The following is a 19,791-nucleotide window of genomic DNA, read 5'->3' on the forward strand; positions in this document are numbered from 1 at the left end:
TTGAAGTTAATCTTTACTTGTCGATTCCGCGTGTTTATTGTTTTTCAATGCATTATTATATTGCTCATGACACACTTGAAACAGTCCTCCTTGAGCCGTTTTTGTTTCAACATGTTTCTGTTGTCAGAGTTATTTATAGCCCAAGCACAAACCAAGTAAGTTGACAGAAACGTCAGAGATTACTCTCACTGTAATGTTCTTGAGTTTAATTTGTGACTGTGTATTGATCACGTTGTATCGGGAAAGATTTTACGTTTGGTCCGCTAAATTCTCGTCATCTTTACACTGTCTTTATACCAGGAACATCGTTATATCGAGGATCGTTATTTCGGGTCACTATATTGTGCGTTTTGTGAGACATAATATACTTACCTTGTTCCAGAATTTAATTGCTTCGCACCTTTTAGGTTTTTTCTTTATCTGTTTCCCTTCTTTCTTACTGCCGTTTCCTTGCTGTACACAGATGTTGTCGAAAACATAATTTGAAAACTGTAAGTTTATATTATTATTATTATTATTATTATTATTATTATTATTATTATTTTATGTATGTTATATCGATAACTTATTACTTTACTGCGCCTGTCACGAGTTTCTTAATAAACAACCTTTCATGTATCATAAAAAAAGCAACAAAAATTCCCTTGAAAAATCGTTTCTTGTGTGACCTCCAAAAGGAATATCAGGTGCACGAAAGCAATAAGGTCAAGTAGTTCTCCTTCCTATTGTCCCTAATCGGCTTTGTATGGGACGCGCCACTCCTGGAGGGGATACTCCTGGAAAATCATGTTGGGGGTGTGCCGACCGGCTCTCCAACACAAACCCCATTTCAGAACAAAAATGTCATTTTCCACACCCGTTTTTAGACATGGTCTCTTAAATCCATACCTGTTTTCAGACATGAAACTACTTAGATTAGAACGTCAACAAAGATTTCTTAAAAGCCATTTCGAGTTCGCGTTTCATCTTTCTTCCTTATTCCTAAACGACAAATACGTTCAAATACGTTCATGCAAAATCGTCGCCGTCTTATGATCGTCCGAGGTGGGAACCGCCATGTAATCATCAAGTTTAAATCCAATGGCTGTGGAAGGGCAAAAAGGTTCAGTACCCCCCCCCCCCCCCCCCCAGGGGGGACCGGTTAATATAAAATTTGGGGGGCGTGAAGAAATTACTACAAAATAGAACAAAAAAGCAAACAAACCAACAAACCAACAATAAAAGGATCCCGACTTTAAAGTTTGCTTCACGAAAAAAGTGATGCTACTGGAAACGAGTTGTCGAATAACACATGGCAAATTAAAATATTTCCAGTGTTGATCTTTTTTGTCATCTCTCCAATTTTATCCTAATTGATCTGGTGCCCTGTTTTCTCAGTTTCTGCCATGTAAACGTTCGACTTCCCGACTCGTGACTATTTTTACTGGAAGCAGGGAAAACCCACTTTTAGAGGACCTCAGAGGTTACACTTAGGTCGAAATGTTTCCCCATCAACTGCACTCAGGGTACACAACAACATAACAACACCTGTTTTAGACGAAGAAAGAAGTTTATTTCATCAACCAAATACAAGAGAAACGGAGAGAGTAATAAACCTCTCCTTGCTTTTGAAACCAGGGTGTAATGCGGGAGCAAAACGGCACGAACAAAAGCAATTCAAAAGTGGAATAAAATGACAAAACCCTCGATCACCTTTAGACAGGGGGTGTTTCTCTAAAAGCAGCAATCCGATAGCTGGTCACGCTTGCATCCGTTACTTAACGGTACATCTTTTAAGCCGTTTATTATTTTTTAAGTACCACCCTTCGTACACAGATTAATATATATAATACTTGGCTGAAAATGGGAGTTTACATGCACTGAAGAATAGTTTCTTCCAAAAAGTATTAAATAGAGCTTTCCTTGAATTGGATAGTTTTATAAGCTTATTAATGATCAAATAGAAAGAAGAGCAATGTTTCGACTGCATCATGAGTCCTCACTGTTCCTCATCAGAGCTCGAGCTCGAACCTAAAATGAAAATATAAAAGAACGGGAAATAAATTAGAAAACAAAACAAAAATCAATGCAGCACTAGCTTTATACCTTTCTGCTATATTTGCTAAGCATTGTTGGTTAACACAACATGTCAGCGTGGTTTATCAGAGGCTGGTCTTAAAGGGACTATAGTTGAACCTTTTACGGTGTTTCATAAGGGTTACAACTTATTTGTAACGCCGTATCCCTTAGAGAGCTTTATAATAATGAAAATGACGCCAACAGAGCTGCCATATGTACTCTTTAGGGGCCGTTAAAGGTGTGGGGTTAAAAACATTTTGGGAACTATTTTTTAATTAATAAATTTTTTGTTACCGACATGTTTTTTTGGACACCTCGTAAGCTAGGGTACAAATGAATTTCAGCCACGCGCACCAAAACAAGGTCAAGCTCTGAATTAGAACTTGGACAGCCTGTAACCCGTTGCAGGTGTTCAGAGTTTTTTTTTTTTTGTTTTTTTTTTTTTTTTTTCTCGCTTGTTGTCGAAGAATTTGGCCTCCTAGGAAGGTTTAGGACTTTCAGGTTTTGGTCGGCATATCCTGTTCAGCGGGAGAAACATCAGTATCAAAGGCTCTCTTCATTCGAAGAGAGTAAAGCTTTTGACTCGTATCGATAGCAAACAGTGAAAATAATTATCCTCGTAAAGAGTGTACACAATGGCCTCTCGCGACGAAGAGCTTCGCTGACTTTTGCAACAACGGTGACTTCTAGCGTGTAAAATTACTGAGATTTACGAATTTGGAGAAGACGGCTTTGTGAACAAAAGGAAATTTCCACGGTTTTTATCGTGCTTTACTCCCGAAGGGGCTACATACCAATGTTTTAAAGAGGAGGCTCCGCCCCGTGGCTCAACCCCTCACGATTTTGTATACCATTTTTGACAACAGCAAGTGGTAACGTTTGCGCATGCCTCAAGCTTGCTGGGAAGCAGTTGTTGACCGGAAATCGTAATGGCCGAAAGCTGTCCTGAAGCACTTTCAAGGGAGATTTTTTTGCATATCCAGTCAATAGCAGACGTGTCTTATAGATTGGATACTTTGGCTAAGCCATGTTGAAGTGTCATGTATGGGAGAAGGACCATTTAGCTGGTTAATTTTCATCCATTTGGCTCCTCTGATGAAGCAGATAAAGCGTTCGCAAGGTCGTTTGTTGTGATATGTTGATTTGTTGACATTCAAGCGGTCACGGATTTCTGGGTTATCGTCCATGATCCGCAGAGCTGCCTAGCATTTAGGTAAGATATAACTCTTGATTTACTTTGTGAAATGTGGAGCAGCATCATCGAATGTTATGTGTTAAAATTATAGCAGCCTGAATTCAACGTAATTTATGTGACCCCCGTATTTTTGTAGTATTTGACCCTGACCGTACAGCGAGATCCATGTATATATCCCACACAAGCGACTAAACAGGTTAAACTTCTCTTTCGGTCACTTCGTATTTTCACCTTTAATGGTTAATTCAAAGGGGGGAAGTTCGAGTATTTTGATACTATTTAGCGGCATGAAATCAACAAGCAAATTTCCTACTCTTACAGTTAAGGCCGTATAGTCGGATGTTTCCTTCCATTTTCGAAAATTTGCTTTTCTGGTTTACATTGCTGCTCTCTGGCGATTACTTATTCTCGGAGATTAAGAGATCGGGGCGGTAGATTTTGAAATATTGTTTGCTAAAATTTCGTTTAAGATAGAAAAATTTTTCTTGTCCTTTTCAACCTTGTTTTCAGATTTTTCGTGAACATGTAAAAGTATATCCCAACAAAACTTACTTGTAAAAGCATTGTTTCGGAACACTCTTTCATTCTTGAATGTTTGATTTGCATCAAAGGGGGGGAACACTGATGAATTTGCGTTTTAATAATCATGCACTGTAAGCTCTCAGATTCATTGACAAGAACCCTCACCATTTTGGAAGATGATTGTATTCTGATAATTATTCTATGATGATTTATTTATACATATAAAATTGGCGCCTAAAAGAATTTTAATGTTATGATTAAAATGTTTACATAATGTCTCGAAACATAACTGAAATCAATATAAAATATGAAAATACACATATGTGCATTCTTTTCCCTGCCCTACGATAAAATAATTATGATAAGTGTGATTTAATGCATTTTCATATGACCATTACAATATTACTCCCACTTTGACACTAGCACAAGTTCAAGTGCAAAACAATTGTTTCCCTTGTTCAGCTTTGCACTTGCTGGACTGCCATTCCTGTTTGAAGCACAGACTACACTGGACATGAAATTCCTGAATTTGATTCCTTGCATTGGCATCCACATAAGAATTAGCTCCATCACATACAATGTATTTGTACGCTTACAAAAATCATAAATGTTATTATTTCTTTTCTATCCCGAAGATTTCTTTCCTTCTTGAATATAAATTCGTATATCCATCACACTTTAGAAATCCTGAATATCTAAAGGGGTATCGGTAGTTGTGGGCAACAACAAAATGCCATAGGGATAACTTTTCACTCTCCGATAGAAATAATTCTTTTGGTACTCTGGGTCTCATATATTCAGTGTTTGTGCACATTAATAATTTAGGAGCACTTGGCTTGCCAATGTCAGTTTGGCTGTGTATACACAGTAGTAGTGTATATAGTCATCTATCATAGGCTTCACAAGTTGCAATTGATGCTCCTGGTGTTGAAAGATGACAAGTTATGGAAAATTTCATTTGCCTTTTGCCTGTTGCAGGAGCTCCCTATGAGATGCTCAGCACAAAACCTTGTTGATTCAGGTGATAGTCATTGATGATGAGTGCATCGTCACATTCAAACCAGTTGCACTTTTCACTCAAGCCATAGCAGAGCTGGTACAAAATGGTGACTATCTGTTTTTCATTCAACCCTATGCTGTCTGCAGAATGTGAAGGGTCTGTCACTCCATACTGAACTGCATCAAACAGCCTTGGTGCCCCAGAAGACACACAGACAAGCTTTAATTTTATTGAGTCATACATTGGCTCACTTGAAGCTACCATAAACTCAGACTTTATAAATATCAGGCTTTAAGATCCTTAAGTTCTCTTCATGTTGAAATTAAATGAAAAGGAAAAGTTAGAGCTAATTTTCTCTCATTTTCAATTTTTTAATCTTCAAATCATAAGAACTTGGCCCCAAATAGATATGGGCTAGTCAAGGGAGCTAAGCCTTATTAGCTATATATTAATTAAAATAATTAACACATGTGCAGTAGAACATACCAACAACAAAATTTATGAAAAGCAAAAATGAGTGCAAGCATGGATGCAGAAAATTCACTTCAGTATCTCAGGGAGAAAATGCAGTTTTAGATATGACTTTAATCTTTACTATTAAAATTAATTTTCACTGTTGTGTGCATATTTGCAATTTTCTAGTATGTAGAAGTGTGGGGAGTAAAGGGAAGGATTTTTCATGGTTAGGATTACCTTGTACCACACTCCTGTTTTGGCTCATCTAATTCTTTATTTTAGAAGTATAAGGGGCATCTTGGATTCTAGAGCCTCCATATTACAACATTCTGCCTACACCCCTGAATAAGTTAAGGCATCACATACATTTAATAGATGTCATTTCTACAGTTTGGGTCTTTAGTTTTATATCATCTAGTGGGTGGGCGGATATCTTTGAAATTTTATCAGTCGCAGAATTAGGGCACTGCACCTGGTCTGGACACTGGTGGTTAGGATAGGGTATCTCTGAAAAGTAATCACTGGCAGAATCACTGCACTAAGGTTGCACATCTCTGAACAACAGGGCGTTCCTGAACCATAACTGACGTGAAATCGTATTATTGCAAGGAGATTGTCGCAAGAACTGCAATTATGACTATATAAACAGACTAGCATTTAGAATTTTTTTTTCACAGCGTTTTATTCAAATCTTAAGCGTCGGACGTTTTGTACTCGGTCACAACTTACGTGAAGAGATTTTTTCCCAGTTATCCAGTGTTTTAATAGAGGAGTTTTGCAGCTGTTACACCGAACCCCATCGAAGCTTGATGTGTCAGCGCGCAAGCCAAAACACGAAACAATAATCACACACGAAACAATAATAACCGCGCAAAATTGTGAATGATCTGCGCCTTATTAGCCTTGAGACCAATCTCGCATACTACAAAAAAGACTTTGTCTTATCTGCACTCCACAAAGGTCGAACAGATGACTAAGACGATGGTAATTTTTTTTTTCTTTGCTGCATTCGCTGCGATCCAATACCACCACAAACTTCCGTCCAGCGGCTCGCGCATACTCGCAACGTTACTACTTGCTGTTATTTTTGACAGAAAAGTTACTTATTTGTGTGCATCGTCCATTGAAAAATGGTACCCATTTAAGATGCATGCGCATTTTTAATTAATAATGATAATAAAAACCCGCTGAAACCGGAAGCCCGCTTCTTGTCAGTTCCGTGTGACGTTAAATACCGAAATAAAAATTATATAGCCCACAAGGCGCCTCTTTTTTCTTTTCAAAACATTTAAATTAAAAACCCTTTCAAATTTTAAATTCATAGATTTTCTGGCCTTCCCTTTCATATACTTCAACTCATGAATACTCTACTCTTTGATATACCAGTACCCGTTTGGGCGGAGCCTTCCGAATAGGTCATTAAAAGGAGTTCCCGCCCAACCCCCCTCCCCGCCCCAGTTGCTGACAACGCCATGTCGGCTGGTTTTTACTAGCGACGGAGTAGGAGTTGGAGTCGTAACAAAAATCGGAGTCGTTAGCAAAGTCATAAGAGCAAAGGAATCGGAGTGGGAAGGAGTAGGAAGAATCAGAATGTTTCCATTTTCTTCCGACTCCGTCGCTTACGATAAAGCGAAAACCAGTTTGTCGGAGTCGGAAGCAGAAGCAAAAGAATAAACCAGTCAGAATGCACGTCCCCAAGCCTTGCAATCGTAAACGACGGAGTCGAAAGCGGAATCACAATACTGTTTTTACTAGATCGTTAAGTTCTACGCTTCTGATTACGACTGCGACTTCGACTCCGTCGCAAGTGAAAACCAGTCTTAAATCATGTGGTCCCTGGTTCGTCTCTAGACACCTCACGCTCACTATCAGAATGCTTTGAGCAGGAAAATATAGCCATTCTGAAATCGATCTATCAAATGATTGGGTTCAACCTTATGCTATATCTAGGCTGCTTCAAAACTGAGGAAAAACTCACCTCGGGATCTTTTCTTATCGTAGCGAACACTGAACCCTTTTGCGCTTCCACAGCCCTTGGATTTAAACTTGATGATTACATGGCGGTTCCCACCTTGGACGATAATAAGACGGCGACGTTTACTAACCCAGAAGGTTTTCCATCCATCTTCGTCTTCATTACGCTTTTCATCGTAGTAGTAGTAAAAGTCGTCATCGACATCATCGTTATAAAAATTGCCATTATCTTTGTTTGCAGACTCGTCATAAGACGACGGTTCATCGTAATAGCATTTGTATCCGTGACATCGACGGACTTTAAAGCTGTCGGTAATTTTGAGTGTCTTGCGACCATCTGAAATTAAAAGGAAGTCGCACCTGAAAGAAAAAGGAAACAGCAACGGCAGCCATTAGTCTAAATTCTTCTTGAATAATAAAAGGAAGAACAATCCATATGGAACTGAAGTCTGTTACGAAAAACGCGCGAATTGAAAAAGAAGCTTCGCCTCATGTAAGGGAATGTTTGGAATCCCGAATCCTGGAAATTTTTACTTGTGGAATCCGGAATCCTGGGCTTTCGAATCCGGAATTCTGTTATAAAAGGAATCTGAAATCCCATTAACGACTGGAATCCGGAATCCACGTTCCACTGATAAAGAATCCCGAATCCAGTACCTGGAGTCCAAAATTCAAGAATGCCTAGGATTCGTTCCTTTACATGGGTCGAGAAGCTGTAGCTATCAGTAAATAACCACAATCCTCACATCATTTTCCTAATTAAAGGAGGAATGTGCTCAATGTGCAAGCCACATGTACTTAACTCCTTACATGACTCTAGTTCTACCGCATGTTGCTTGTGAGCTTGTGTCGCTTTGAGCTTAAAAATGTCTTCCAGTGGTTATAGATATTCATTTTAATTCTCCTCTCAGCTCGATTACAGCATGAAAGAGGGAAATAATGTGACCCGAAGTTCTAGCCATTGAAGAAGTATGGAGAAACACTCGACTAAATCTGTGTTTCCCCTTACACTTCTTCTGTGCTCTAGCCGCTTACTGCGTACTTTACAACAGAGCAAACCACAGGCGCGGCCTATTTACTTGTTTGATAGAAATATTTATTAATAATCTTAGAATTATCCTATAACTATTCAATAATAACTTTGCCTGGGTATTATTTAGTACTTACGGTGCTAGTGCGAAGGTCCGACTAAACTGGAGGATAAGTTTGGTTTTTCGTGGAACATAGGTTGTCCATTCACACATCGCGTATTGGGGGTAATAGTAAGGGAAATATGGAGATTTGAAGACCCCCCATGTTCCCTTCAGTGGACCACCACATACTGGCAGAAAAAAAAAGAACAACAACAACAAAAAAACAGCGTTAGTACAATTAATCTGAGTTTTTTATTCCCTTACTCATTGCATCCTTTATGAATCGCTGGTGATCTTTGCAATCCCACTCAGTTAAAACTGGAGAACGAGTGTTGTTTTTCGTGCAACATATAAGTTGTCCATTAATTTACACAATGTATTTCGGAATAATAATAAGGGAAATTTGGAGATTTGAACACACCTTTTGCACCCTTAGATCAGAAAAACAAAACAAAGAGGCCACATTACGCTATTTTCTGTCTTTTCAAAAAGCAAAAATGAGTCTTCTCATCAATAGGCCACTTGCACTAAGAGGTCACGTGACCAATGCTTCCTTTAAACAAAGAGTTGGAATCTTGCTGATGCCAAAAATTGACAGAGCAATAAAAATTATTTTACACCCGAAATTTGAGGGGAAACGCATTTAAGGGAGATATTTTATGGCACTTTGATTTTTCAACAAAGTAGTATCATTTGTTTTGGCCGCCATGTTGGAGGGCATACTCTTGCCCTCCAACATGGCGGCCAAAACTTATTTTTGCTTAGATCTTGTTAAACGTTTGATAGCTACGCTCAGATGTGCTGTAAACGTTCCCACATCAACTTTTCAACATTCTCCTTGAAGTTAAAGAGCAAAATTTGTGTTCAGAAAGAGTTAATTCACAATTTCAAAAATCAAATTTTGGTCACGTGACCAACTACGAACTTACTCATTTTAAGAAAATGGTACAGGTTTGAAAAACAAAATCACTTTTATTTTGTTCAAGACATGACCCACTAATCGTTTTTTGAAGAAAAAAATCATACAAAACTTTTACTTTCATAAAAACGATGTCACATAACCTCTTAGTGCAAATTTGCCTATTGGTTTTCAAAAATAATGCTTCTGCATTTTTGTTGTTAACGACTATATTTAACGATTAAAACTGTTTCCTGGACATAGATTGAAACTTGAAGGACAACATATTTAAAAGTAGTTTAACCAGTATTTCACAAAACCGCGTTCTAAGTCATTTTCAATTTGCCCAACGATGATTTTATCTAAACATCATTTATTGTGAACAGTTTTATGAAAACATATAGAGAAGACTATAAAAGCATTTATCTTCTTAAAACAACCCACCAAAGAAGAGATCTGGAGGTTCAAAGATTAAAAATTAGACTTCGTTTAAATATTTGGCCCAAAAACTTTGGGTGCACCTTTTTAATTGGTAATGATACGCCTGCAAAATTCACCAAAATAATATGGCTAGTGCTACATTGATATCTTTCTCATAACTCTAGAAAAATAGTAGCATTAATTTTGTATAATTGTACGTAAAGGTCCTAACTGATGACTTCAGACAGAACTGACCTGAAGGAGCAATATCCTATTGTTATTTCAATAACCTACCTGCTGGTTCCTTACGACAACAGCAGTAGTTTATGTTCAATTTACATCCTCTGTCAGGACAAGGTATCATGCCTTTTGGGCAGGGATCCCAGTAGTGCCGACAAGTTCCTATTGGCGAGTCACACCTTTTGTAAGCTGACAGAAAGAAAATACAAAATTTGATAAACCAAACCAAATAAATAAATACTAATTTGTAATTAACAATAAAAATCGGTTCGTGTTTCAGAACTCATCGTAGAAAGGCTGTGTGGGCAGATTTAATGAAGAAATTTTAAAAATTCTCACAAAGTACAAACTGTACACGACTAGTTTATTAGAGCCTACAGTTAGAGTAACAGCTATAATGTCTTCATCGGTCTATCATACTTTTGCAATAATAGTTTGTTACTTCGGTCTCCCAAAAGCGGGAACGAGTAGTTTGATTTTGAAAATCCCAATTTAATAGCTGATTTTTCCCCTTTTTAAAATAAAATATATTTTCTTAAAAGTTGCGTTCTATTAAGGATACCTAAGTTAATTTCCTCGTTAAATCCAGAAGCTGTATAGTGCTAGCATACCTTGCGACCTTATATATGTCACATGTGCAAGAATGTTTTATTGGTTGCCTCTCTTCCACACAAATTTTACTAGTTCCGCCAGAATGTGGCAAACTTCTATATGGTACGTGTACTAGAATATGGCTACTGTGGGCTGAGGTAAAACAACTACTGATAATGAACAAATTGGCCTCAGCTAAGACCAAACAAGGAGTACGAGAAAAAATGAAATTGCTGTGATGGACATAACCGATTAAAGATTGAAGAGCTGAAATGATAATTGCAGACTTAGTTTAGAAAAGAAAGCTAAGTAGGTGACCTGCAAAAGGTTCTGGAAGGTTTAAAGGAAGGTTTTTACACTGTGCGCAGAGACTGCGGTGAAATATCGGGCATAAATCAAACAGCCGAGAACAATAATTATGAGACTGGGACAGGAAATAGTACCTCGCTCCGCTGGGCTAAGATTTTCCATTTGTATTTTTTTTTTCATTATCCCTGAAAAGCTTTTAACTCGTCCTTTATTACAATTATTATTATTATTATTATTATTATTATTATTATTATTATTATTATTATTATTATTATTATTATTATTATTATTATTATTATTATCATCATTTCTTTTCTTTTTTTAGGAACTTTTTAAAGAAATAGGAATTTAGGAATACGAGATTTTATTCCTTTAACTTGTTTCTTTTTAATTCAGGATGAATAATTTTGGCTCTTTTGTGATGACTTAATTTAAAACTCTGGACTGCCTCCAAGAGTTATTGATCGCATCTGAGCCGCCAGGAATGTATTTGGGAAATCGTCATTGACAAATTATATTTTTATGATTTATATAAATTTCTTAATGCGGTATATAGTGTTTAATTCTTACTTCAAATATTTCTGTAAATTATGTACATATTTTTCAAGTTGAAATTATTATTTTGTTTATTATTATTATTAATTTATTTATTTATTTTGATCTGGCTCCAAGTTTTCGAGGAATAACTCGAGCGGAAAGGCTTGCTACGAAGGCTACTACCTCATAAAAAGAGAGGATAATTAAGTATTCATTAATTAATTAACTAATTAATTTTAATTAGCAAATGAATTGATTAATTTGACGCAAAGATATCACCTTGAGTTAAAATAACAACCGGACAGTGACGCGTTAGAAGGTGATTAAAATATACTGTATGACTAAATTTTATAATTTCCAGTTTCTTTGGTCTCTCCGAGTATGAAGTCAACATTTTGGCACAGGCAATTGATTCCTTACCTTGAACATGATAAACCGCTAGAAACAAAGCAGTCAGCAAACCGCAATATACGCGAATCTTCAGATCCATGGTACAACTAAAAAAGCAACAAGAGAAAAGTTATTTAAACTCAGCAAAAAGAGGATACTTGTAGTCATTTATCATTAAAGCCAATATTGTGGCGATCGTCACACGTTAGGAGGCGGCGTGGCCAAGTGTTTAGAGCGCTGGACTTACAATTCGGAGGCCACGAGTTCAAGTCCCGCTCTGACCGCTGGCTGGATTTGTTCACACGATAGTCCCGAGTTCAAATCCTCGGTCACGCTTGTAAACAGCCAGCTGATTTACCTTTGGCCAGTTGGGACTCTTAACCCTGTTAAGTTTCATTTGAAATATTTGTTTTAGGCATTTTCTCGGCCCCACAAGCATCAGTCCTGATCAGTGCTATAAATTAGCTATTATCATTATCATCATCGTCTAGTTTTTTTGTTCTGGGGCATGTTAGGCGCCACATGTGTTCTCTGCAGAAATGTTCTGTGAAAATAATTTAAAATGAAAACTCAGATTTAGGTCTTGTTAGGTTTTAACAGGAGATGATTTCATCTTCAAGGTTGCGAAAGAAATTGTTAACTTGGTAAAGAAATTGACTGTGGATTATAACGAAGCCCTCTGATCCCACTCCATAATCAGCCAAAAGACTGTAAACTGACTTTCCGGTTGACCAGCAAAACCTGAGCTTCATTATGCCAGTAATAGTAATAATAATTTTGCGAAGTAAACATCTTTGTGAAAATGATAAAAAATATATTCTACCACTAATCCATAATGAAAAAAAAATAGACTACTCTGTCTACGAATCGAAAAACCCTAAAATAGGCATTCTATACTTGTTAAGATTCATTTAAGTAAAACTGCATGTTAACGTTTAACAGCACGCTAACTTACCTCAGTTCAATATCTTGCAAATAACAGGTAATGTGAACTTGAGCACAAATTCAGAGGCTGGTCGAAGACTTGCAGCAAAGACGTGTATATCCAACTGTTAGGTTTTAGGGAATAGCGTTCACTTTTATAGGTGGACAAGGATGGTGATACTAGCCACGATTTCCCTGTAACGTAACTGTTGCCCAATACTTTTGAGTAACCACTTCAAAATAGCCACTTTGAACACTTAAATCCAATGTTAGGTTATGGCTGACCACACATAAATAAAACGTTTTGGTTTTCTCATTGATAAAGTCAAATTACCAACGTAAATACACTGAAACGCTGGCTTAATCAGCTGTAGCAGCTGTAGTAGAAATCGTAAATTTATTTTTTTGCCACAATACAAAGCATATTAAGTACTTGAATAATAAAAAACTTATGGCGTGGAAGCTCAAGGGAAACCTTCAGGCTTATAAGTAATAGGCTACATCAATTAATTTGATTATAACGAAGTATTAACAGAAGTAGATACAAGTCAAATCAATGGCAGAGCTACTAAACACTTAAAATATTATAATATATGGGATAATAATGTATTGAGCATAGTTATGCTGAAAAATGCGAAGCAAAAAGAGAAGAAAATGAGAGTGGCAAAGAAAAAATTAAAAAATACCTTTAATATCCATGATTAGAGAAATGCTTTCAGTTTATAGCAAAAGGAGGGGATACTTGTTGAATTTTGAATTTCAAAATTAAGAGAGTTAAAGAATTTAGGACCTTGGAAACAGATAGAGAACTTTCTTATATTAGTCCTGCAATGGGTAAATAAATCGACGCAAATTTGAGTATTGATATTGATTCGCTCCGGCTAAGAGCAAGAAACGTCACCATAATGTTATTTTATGGTGGTAAATTGACTTTTTATCTCAGTTGACAAAGCAAACAATTTTTGTGTTTCGCTCCTCCCCCGATGAGGTATCGTAGTTTCTTAAGAAACTTACCCCTCTATACAGTCCTGCAATTTCATAGGATTTTAGGTGGTTAATTAGTACAGATAAATTAGAAGGGGGAGAGGCGACTGGACGAGTGCGTATAGTGTGAAGTCGATCATGAAAATTATACTGTCGACTTTCTACAACATGCACATTTTTCCAGCAACAACAATTTGCTTCTGCCCCCCTCAGAATTATCAGGAAAGGCTGTTTGCCCCTGCATTATTTTTTCCCTTTTCTAAAAATCATCTGAACACGTTGACCCACACTTAAAGTTTAAATAAAAAGAAAGCCAATATTTGTTTTGCCCGATTAACAATTTTTTTGTTGTGGAGTCATACCAGGAACAAACACTCATTAGACACCTAAAACTACCTTTATGATCTTATTAGACTCTTCTCTTACATATATACTGACTCCATCAATTCTCCTCTTTAAGGTCAATTGACTGTTGTGAGATAATAGCCATATTGAACGTGTACAGAAGTGTAATATGCACACTGTGTCATCTGTTTCTTTGGTATTTTGTTTTCAAACGTAAACTTTCCTTTTTAGTTTAACCTTGTCCAGTGTCTTGATAAACACTACAGATGAAGCCACAGGTCCTATACATAGATTTGAAGTCCGGACACTTTGGTTTGGTTTTTAAGTAACAACTGTACTTTAATAGCCACTTTAAAGACCATTGACTTTATAGCAACTTTAATCACGTTTCCAACGTTAGGTTATGGCCGACCACATTGAAAGGTTTTGGTTTTATCCCTGATAAAGTCAAATTATCAACGTGAAAGGACCAAAATGCTGACGTGGGAGCGTTGGCGCTTTGAAAGTAAGAGGGAATCAAGTTTTTTGCCCCAATAACAATCAAAAAGTGCTTAAATATTAAAAAGCAAACGACTAGTAAGCCCAAGGGAAACCACTGGGCTTATAAGTAATAGGCTCCCTCAATTAATTATTATAACAAAGCCAGATTAATTAACAGAAGAATACAAGTCAAATCAATGGTAGAGCTTTTAAACAGTAAACGTTCTGATATATTTTTAGTATTAAGCATAGTTAGGCTTAAAATGCAAAGGGAAAAGAGGAAACAAATGAGAGCAGCAAAGAAAAAATTAATTAATTAATTAATTAATTAATTAATTATTATTTATGACAAGAGGAATGTTTTTAGTTTACAGGGAAAAGAAAACTGAGAGGGTTAAATTTAGGACCTTGAAAACAGATAGAGAACTTTTTTATATTAGTCCTGCAATGGGGAAAATAAATCGACGCAAATTGGCGCATTGATATTGATCAGGCTCTGAATGAGAGCAAGAAACGTCACCTTTGTTATCTACTTATGGTGGTAAATTGACTTTTGACTCAGTTGATAATAAAACCTACAATTTTTGTGTTTCACTCCTCCCTTAATGAGATATTGTAGTTTCTCAAGAAACTTGCCCTTTCATATAGTCCTGCAATTTCTAGCATTTAAGGTGGTTTGCAACGCGGAGTGGATGGGCAGTAGCGGTTGATTCACGGGGAAAATAACTTTGTTTCTCATACTTTGCAAGTAACGTCGACTGGACAGGGGCGGAGGGTGAAGTCGATCATGAACAGGGCTCGGATCTTTAAATTAGAGACCTTTAGATTCGAAGACGGGTACGACTACGAGTACGAGATTTTATCAGTACTAATTAGTGGTGCTCGAACGTGGGCCGTCATTTTGGCGGGAACACGTGATAGTTATTGTCATCCTACTACGAATTTGCCGAGAATGTCGTGGTAGGGGAAAAAAATTAAAAAGAGTTCGAGGTTTTATCATTTTGCGGCCGGGAGATGGCTTCAAACTTCCTTCAATAAAGATATCAATGCAAGTTTTTTGGCGAGGAAGTATCATTTTTTCTTTTTTCTAAAAATCATCAACACTTTGATGCTCATTTGAAGAATAAATAAAGGAAACCCAGAATTTGTTTTGCTGATCAACAATTTTATGTACCAGAAGAAAAAATATTGCCCTATTTAAACTTTCACTTGAAAGGAATCAAAGCTAATTTTATTCACTTGTGAATGATTACTCGACTAGAAGTTTCATCCTTGTTGTGAAGTCATGCCAAGCACTTCTTATTACACAGCCAAAGCTACCTTCATGATCTTATTAAACTCCTCGCATACATATCACCCCCTCACTTGCCCTCTTAATGGTTATGCCCTTAGTGAGAGAATAGTTATTAATATTGAGCGTGTATAAGAATGCAATCTTTCAGAGAAAAACAATGAGCCAATATGCATGCTACGTCATCTGTTTCCTTATCATTTACGTATACTGGGGTTTTGTTTTCAATAGTAAAACTTTCCTCTTTAATTTAATCTTGTCCAATATCTTGATAAACACTACAGATGAAGCCACATGACCTACATAGATTTGAATTGCGGTCACTTTGGTTAAAGGCCACTTAAACCCTTTCACTCTTAAAATAGTCAAAGTCAAAACTCGACAAAAATTTCTCAATTTCATCAATTAGAAAAAAGCTGAAGAAGAAAATAGCACCTTATGAAAGTACTGTCGAAGAGGTTCAGTTTCATTTGAATAGCCTCCGCCGTGAGGGATTTCGTCCACAGACTCAGCTGTTCAAACCGCCTCTACAAGAATACATCATTCACTTTGGTAGTGAAAAGTAGATGGGGTAGGGCAAAAGGGAGAGAACAATCATAATAATCATGCCATCTTTGTAAACAGACTTATATAACCACACTTAACCGGCAGACGTTTGATATTGTTCTGTAAAGTTTTAATTTCCCATGCTGCTGAATGTAGGGAAATGTTTTTGAAAACCATTGTTATCTGTACAAATGTTTAAAAAAAGGCTATTCACGAAACTCAAGAGCTTTAAAACCTTTAACCACATTTAACTTCTCTTTCGTGCTGTTGTTCAGCTATATCACTTGGATTTCGTCACGTAATGAGGAAAAAAAGAAAGGAAATATTCAACAATAAAAGGAATGCTGAGAATGATTGTGGATAACAGACTCACTTAGGACGGTACTGGATCTAACGAAAATCTTTGCAATTGTGAACAAATTAGAATTATTAAAACGCATCAGGTTTTTACCTAAAGATGCCCTACTAAAATTCTATTTTAGTGTCATTCATCCATCTATTATGAATGGCCTTGTTTTGTGGGGTACGTGCTGTAATTCCGATATTATCAACTCCGATTGATCTCTCACATTAATGACGTTGCATGTTCTTAGCTTTGCATTTTATATTTTATACTCAGCTGGTATATTTCAATTTTAATTAAACTAAAATATATTTTAACTAAAATATATTAAAATATATTTTAGTTAGTGCGCACGACCCCACAAGCTTTTTAACTTTAATTCAGATCGTCTTCAAATAAAGGTTTTGTAATGTTTTGCCATGTTATGTTATTCTCGACATCCTCTTCCCGCAAGTTCTTACCTGCTCCGGTTGTAACCGTACTGTTTCTGGACCAATACTGTTACACTCTTTTTGAAAGATAAAAAAACAGGAATTAATACAGAGATGTTTAAAAAATGCCTCATCAACCTTTAACCATTTTGTTAAGTTCTTACTTACACCTACTATATTTCAGCGCACGTATTTACCTTATAAATCTTATTGCATTTAATTGTCTGTACCCAGACCGGTTTGTCTTTTTTTTTTTTGGGGGGGGGGGGGGGGGTTTGCTTCCCGCGACCGGGCCAAGGGGGTTTCGGAGCCCCCATCAATAAAATAACTTCGATCAAAGCCGTTACGTTCATGATACGTCCACCAAAATTACACGAAATAATGTACCAGGAGGTACTCATCATTTCCAGCCTCAAGGTTTAACTTAGTTGACACTATGACGTAATTTGATAACTTCATATTGTTGTATTTATAGGCAAGATCCAAATTCCATCAATTTTTCCCCTTAAAGCGAAAAATATTTGAATATTAAGATGTCTGCCAAAATCGAGAAGTTTGCAATTAAAACAAATCTATAACTACTGAGCTGTGACTTCTTGATGACGTCATTTATTATTAAAGAAAGATCTGGGTTCATCCGCCATCTTGCATCCGCCATTTTAAGAAATCGATTAAATGTATTCAATTTTACCTAAAAACCGTGAAAATCGAGGTAATCGTCACGACGAATTGAAAATGTTGTCAGACAATTTTCAGGTAAGGTCGCTAGGTTATGGCGGACATAGCTTTAACGGTTTTGAAGTTAATCTCTTTTTCCAGCTGATTAGCTAGCCATGAACTGACTGAGCAATATATATTTTCAAATTATTATTATGTTATTTTTTTTAAATTTAAATTGAAACGAATTGCCTTTGCTAGTATGTAAAACGTCATTTACCCTAGTTTTTTAGCTAAGAGACTGTATAGGTCTTATAATCTCACGCTATCTGTTAAGTAAACAGGCTATGCTTTTATTTCGTAGCTTAAGACGTACCTTTTTAAGTTTGCTTATGCGGTTGAATGAATTTTAATAGTTACATATCGATATTATATTTTAGATTTTTATGATGGAAGTGTATATATTCTTATTGTTTTGTTTATTGTAAATAGGTTTGTAATGTAATGCCCATTTGAGCATTTTTATGAATACCTGCGCAATATAAGTAATTAAGATATTATTATTACATACAGGCCCTCCTCCCGGCTACAGGCTCAGCCAAATATAAACCTTACGAAGCTACAATCTTGGACAAAACTGTTGAGAATATTGTATACTTGGACAGCATTTTTCTAAACATCGTAGCTGTACCGGTTCTTCCCTCTCCCCCTTCTCCTGAAAGCAATGTTTTTGTGTAGTCAAAAGAAAGCCTGGGCCCAGTTGCTCGAAGCATGGTTAGCGTTAACCAGCGTTTAATACCTTGGCAACGTATTGGTTTTGATACTGCTTAACCAATGGTTACAGCTAACCATGCTTTGAGCAACTCAGCTGATCACCGGGCGTTTGTAGGAAGCAACATTGAACTGAGGAAAGAGGTTTTCTTTTCGGAAAGGTGACTCGTTTTGGAAATAGTTTTGCTGCATAGGGAAGTGGACATGATGGGGAAACTTTCCCAAGTAGTTTTGTCCGGGATTGTAGAAGAGCAGGTATTACCAGCTGGACCTTACGGTATCTGTTTTCTTTCGTGCTAAGAACTCTCTTGAAATGTACTTCAGTGTGTCACACAGACAGCTCGGCGATCGTGTGAACTAAATCTGTGGTATATACCTGTTCTTGGTCTTGTACAAGGCATCAGCTTATTACAAGAGTTCCCATAAATTTAAAATATAATAACGCGTCAAAAGTCAGTCCCAATACATTAAGTTGCTTTTTAAACATAATTCCTGTCACTATTTTATCATGACAATCTTATATCTGCGGTGTCGACTGTACAATATTTTCAAGAAATATGCTTGCGCAAAGTTGAAAGGAAATTGTCACTGTTCTTAAAAGAACTATCGTCCGCATTTTCGTCACAGGGTGGGGGGGGGGGGGGGGTACTTCCTTATGAGAGGCTAATGGGAATGTGTCGCTGGTTGGGGTCGCATTTTCAATAGAATTACTAGAATGGGGTCGCACATTTTCTGAGTTTTGGGGTAAGAACGTTCTTTATATTTACGGTTAGCAAACGTTCCAGAATGTTTGTACTGTAGGTGAAAAGTAAAGTGTTCTTCATTCAATTTACAAAATGGGTCAAATCAATTTAGGATGTTCTATTAAAGGATCGATAAGGTAGATAAATCAATAGAAAGTGAAATGGGATAGGGGCTCTGAGAGGCCAGCGGCACATACTCAGCAAAAATTAACCCAAGTCCCCCCCCCTCACTGGGATTTTCATGGTAAAATGCGCTTGCGTAATTTGCGTAATTTTTTTTTTTGGCGGCATAAATTCCTTAAATATAGATAAAGCTTACACTTGTTAGAAGTTTTGAGTTTTTATTGCACTCGCAAAGAAAGAAAACAAACAAACAAACAAACTTGTCTATTAGTTCGCGCCTTTTGTGAGGCATAATCTTGTCTTGCCCCATAACTTCATTAATTTTTTTTGTTATATTTTACTTTATCTCTTCTCTTTCTTTCCTACCGTAGACTTTTCATGCTTTATTTATTTAGAACTAAACTGATAATTACAGAGTTCATTCAGTACT

The 19,791-nt window shown here is 36.7% G+C and overlaps 1 protein-coding gene across 2 annotated transcripts; it reads right to left on the reverse strand.

Annotated features, from left to right (window-relative positions):
* Nucleotides 1-1,530: 1,530 nt before the first annotated feature.
* On the reverse strand, nucleotides 1,531-12,831 carry LOC140941111 (uncharacterized). Of its 2 annotated transcripts, XM_073390075.1 has the most exons (6): nucleotides 12,679-12,831; nucleotides 11,754-11,830; nucleotides 9,951-10,085; nucleotides 8,373-8,526; nucleotides 7,210-7,565; nucleotides 1,531-2,010 (listed from the first exon to the last, which is right to left on the reverse strand). In XM_073390075.1, the coding sequence occupies exons 2-6, from the start codon at nucleotides 11,821-11,823 to the stop codon at nucleotides 1,979-1,981; spliced, it is 747 nt and encodes a 248-aa protein (XP_073246176.1). In that variant the 5' UTR covers nucleotides 11,824-11,830; nucleotides 12,679-12,831; the 3' UTR covers nucleotides 1,531-1,978. The 2 variants fall into 2 exon arrangements, with proteins under 2 accessions (XP_073246176.1, XP_073246177.1); XM_073390076.1 differs by lacking the exon at nucleotides 9,951-10,085.
* Between the last annotated feature and the right edge of the window lie 6,960 nt (nucleotides 12,832-19,791).

The sequence above is a fragment of the Porites lutea genome, chromosome 6 (genome assembly GCF_958299795.1).
Source record: "Porites lutea chromosome 6, jaPorLute2.1, whole genome shotgun sequence".
Taxonomy (NCBI): Eukaryota; Metazoa; Cnidaria; class Anthozoa; order Scleractinia; family Poritidae; genus Porites; species Porites lutea.

What these genes read in the sequence shown, in the direction of transcription:
- LOC140941111 (XM_073390075.1), bottom strand. Translation starts at nt 11,823, where the DNA reads ATGGATCTGAAGATTCGCGTATATTGCGGTTTGCTGACTGCTTTGTTT. An exon ending in TTGTCGTAAGGAACCAGCAG is followed by an intron (nt 8,527 to 9,950) that starts GTAGGTTATTGA and finishes TTTTTCTGCCAG; the next exon opens with TATGTGGTGGTCCACTGAAG. An exon ending in CGATAAGAAAAGATCCCGAG is followed by an intron (nt 2,011 to 7,209) that starts GTGAGTTTTTCC and finishes TTTTCATTTTAG; the next exon opens with GTTCGAGCTCGAGCTCTGAT.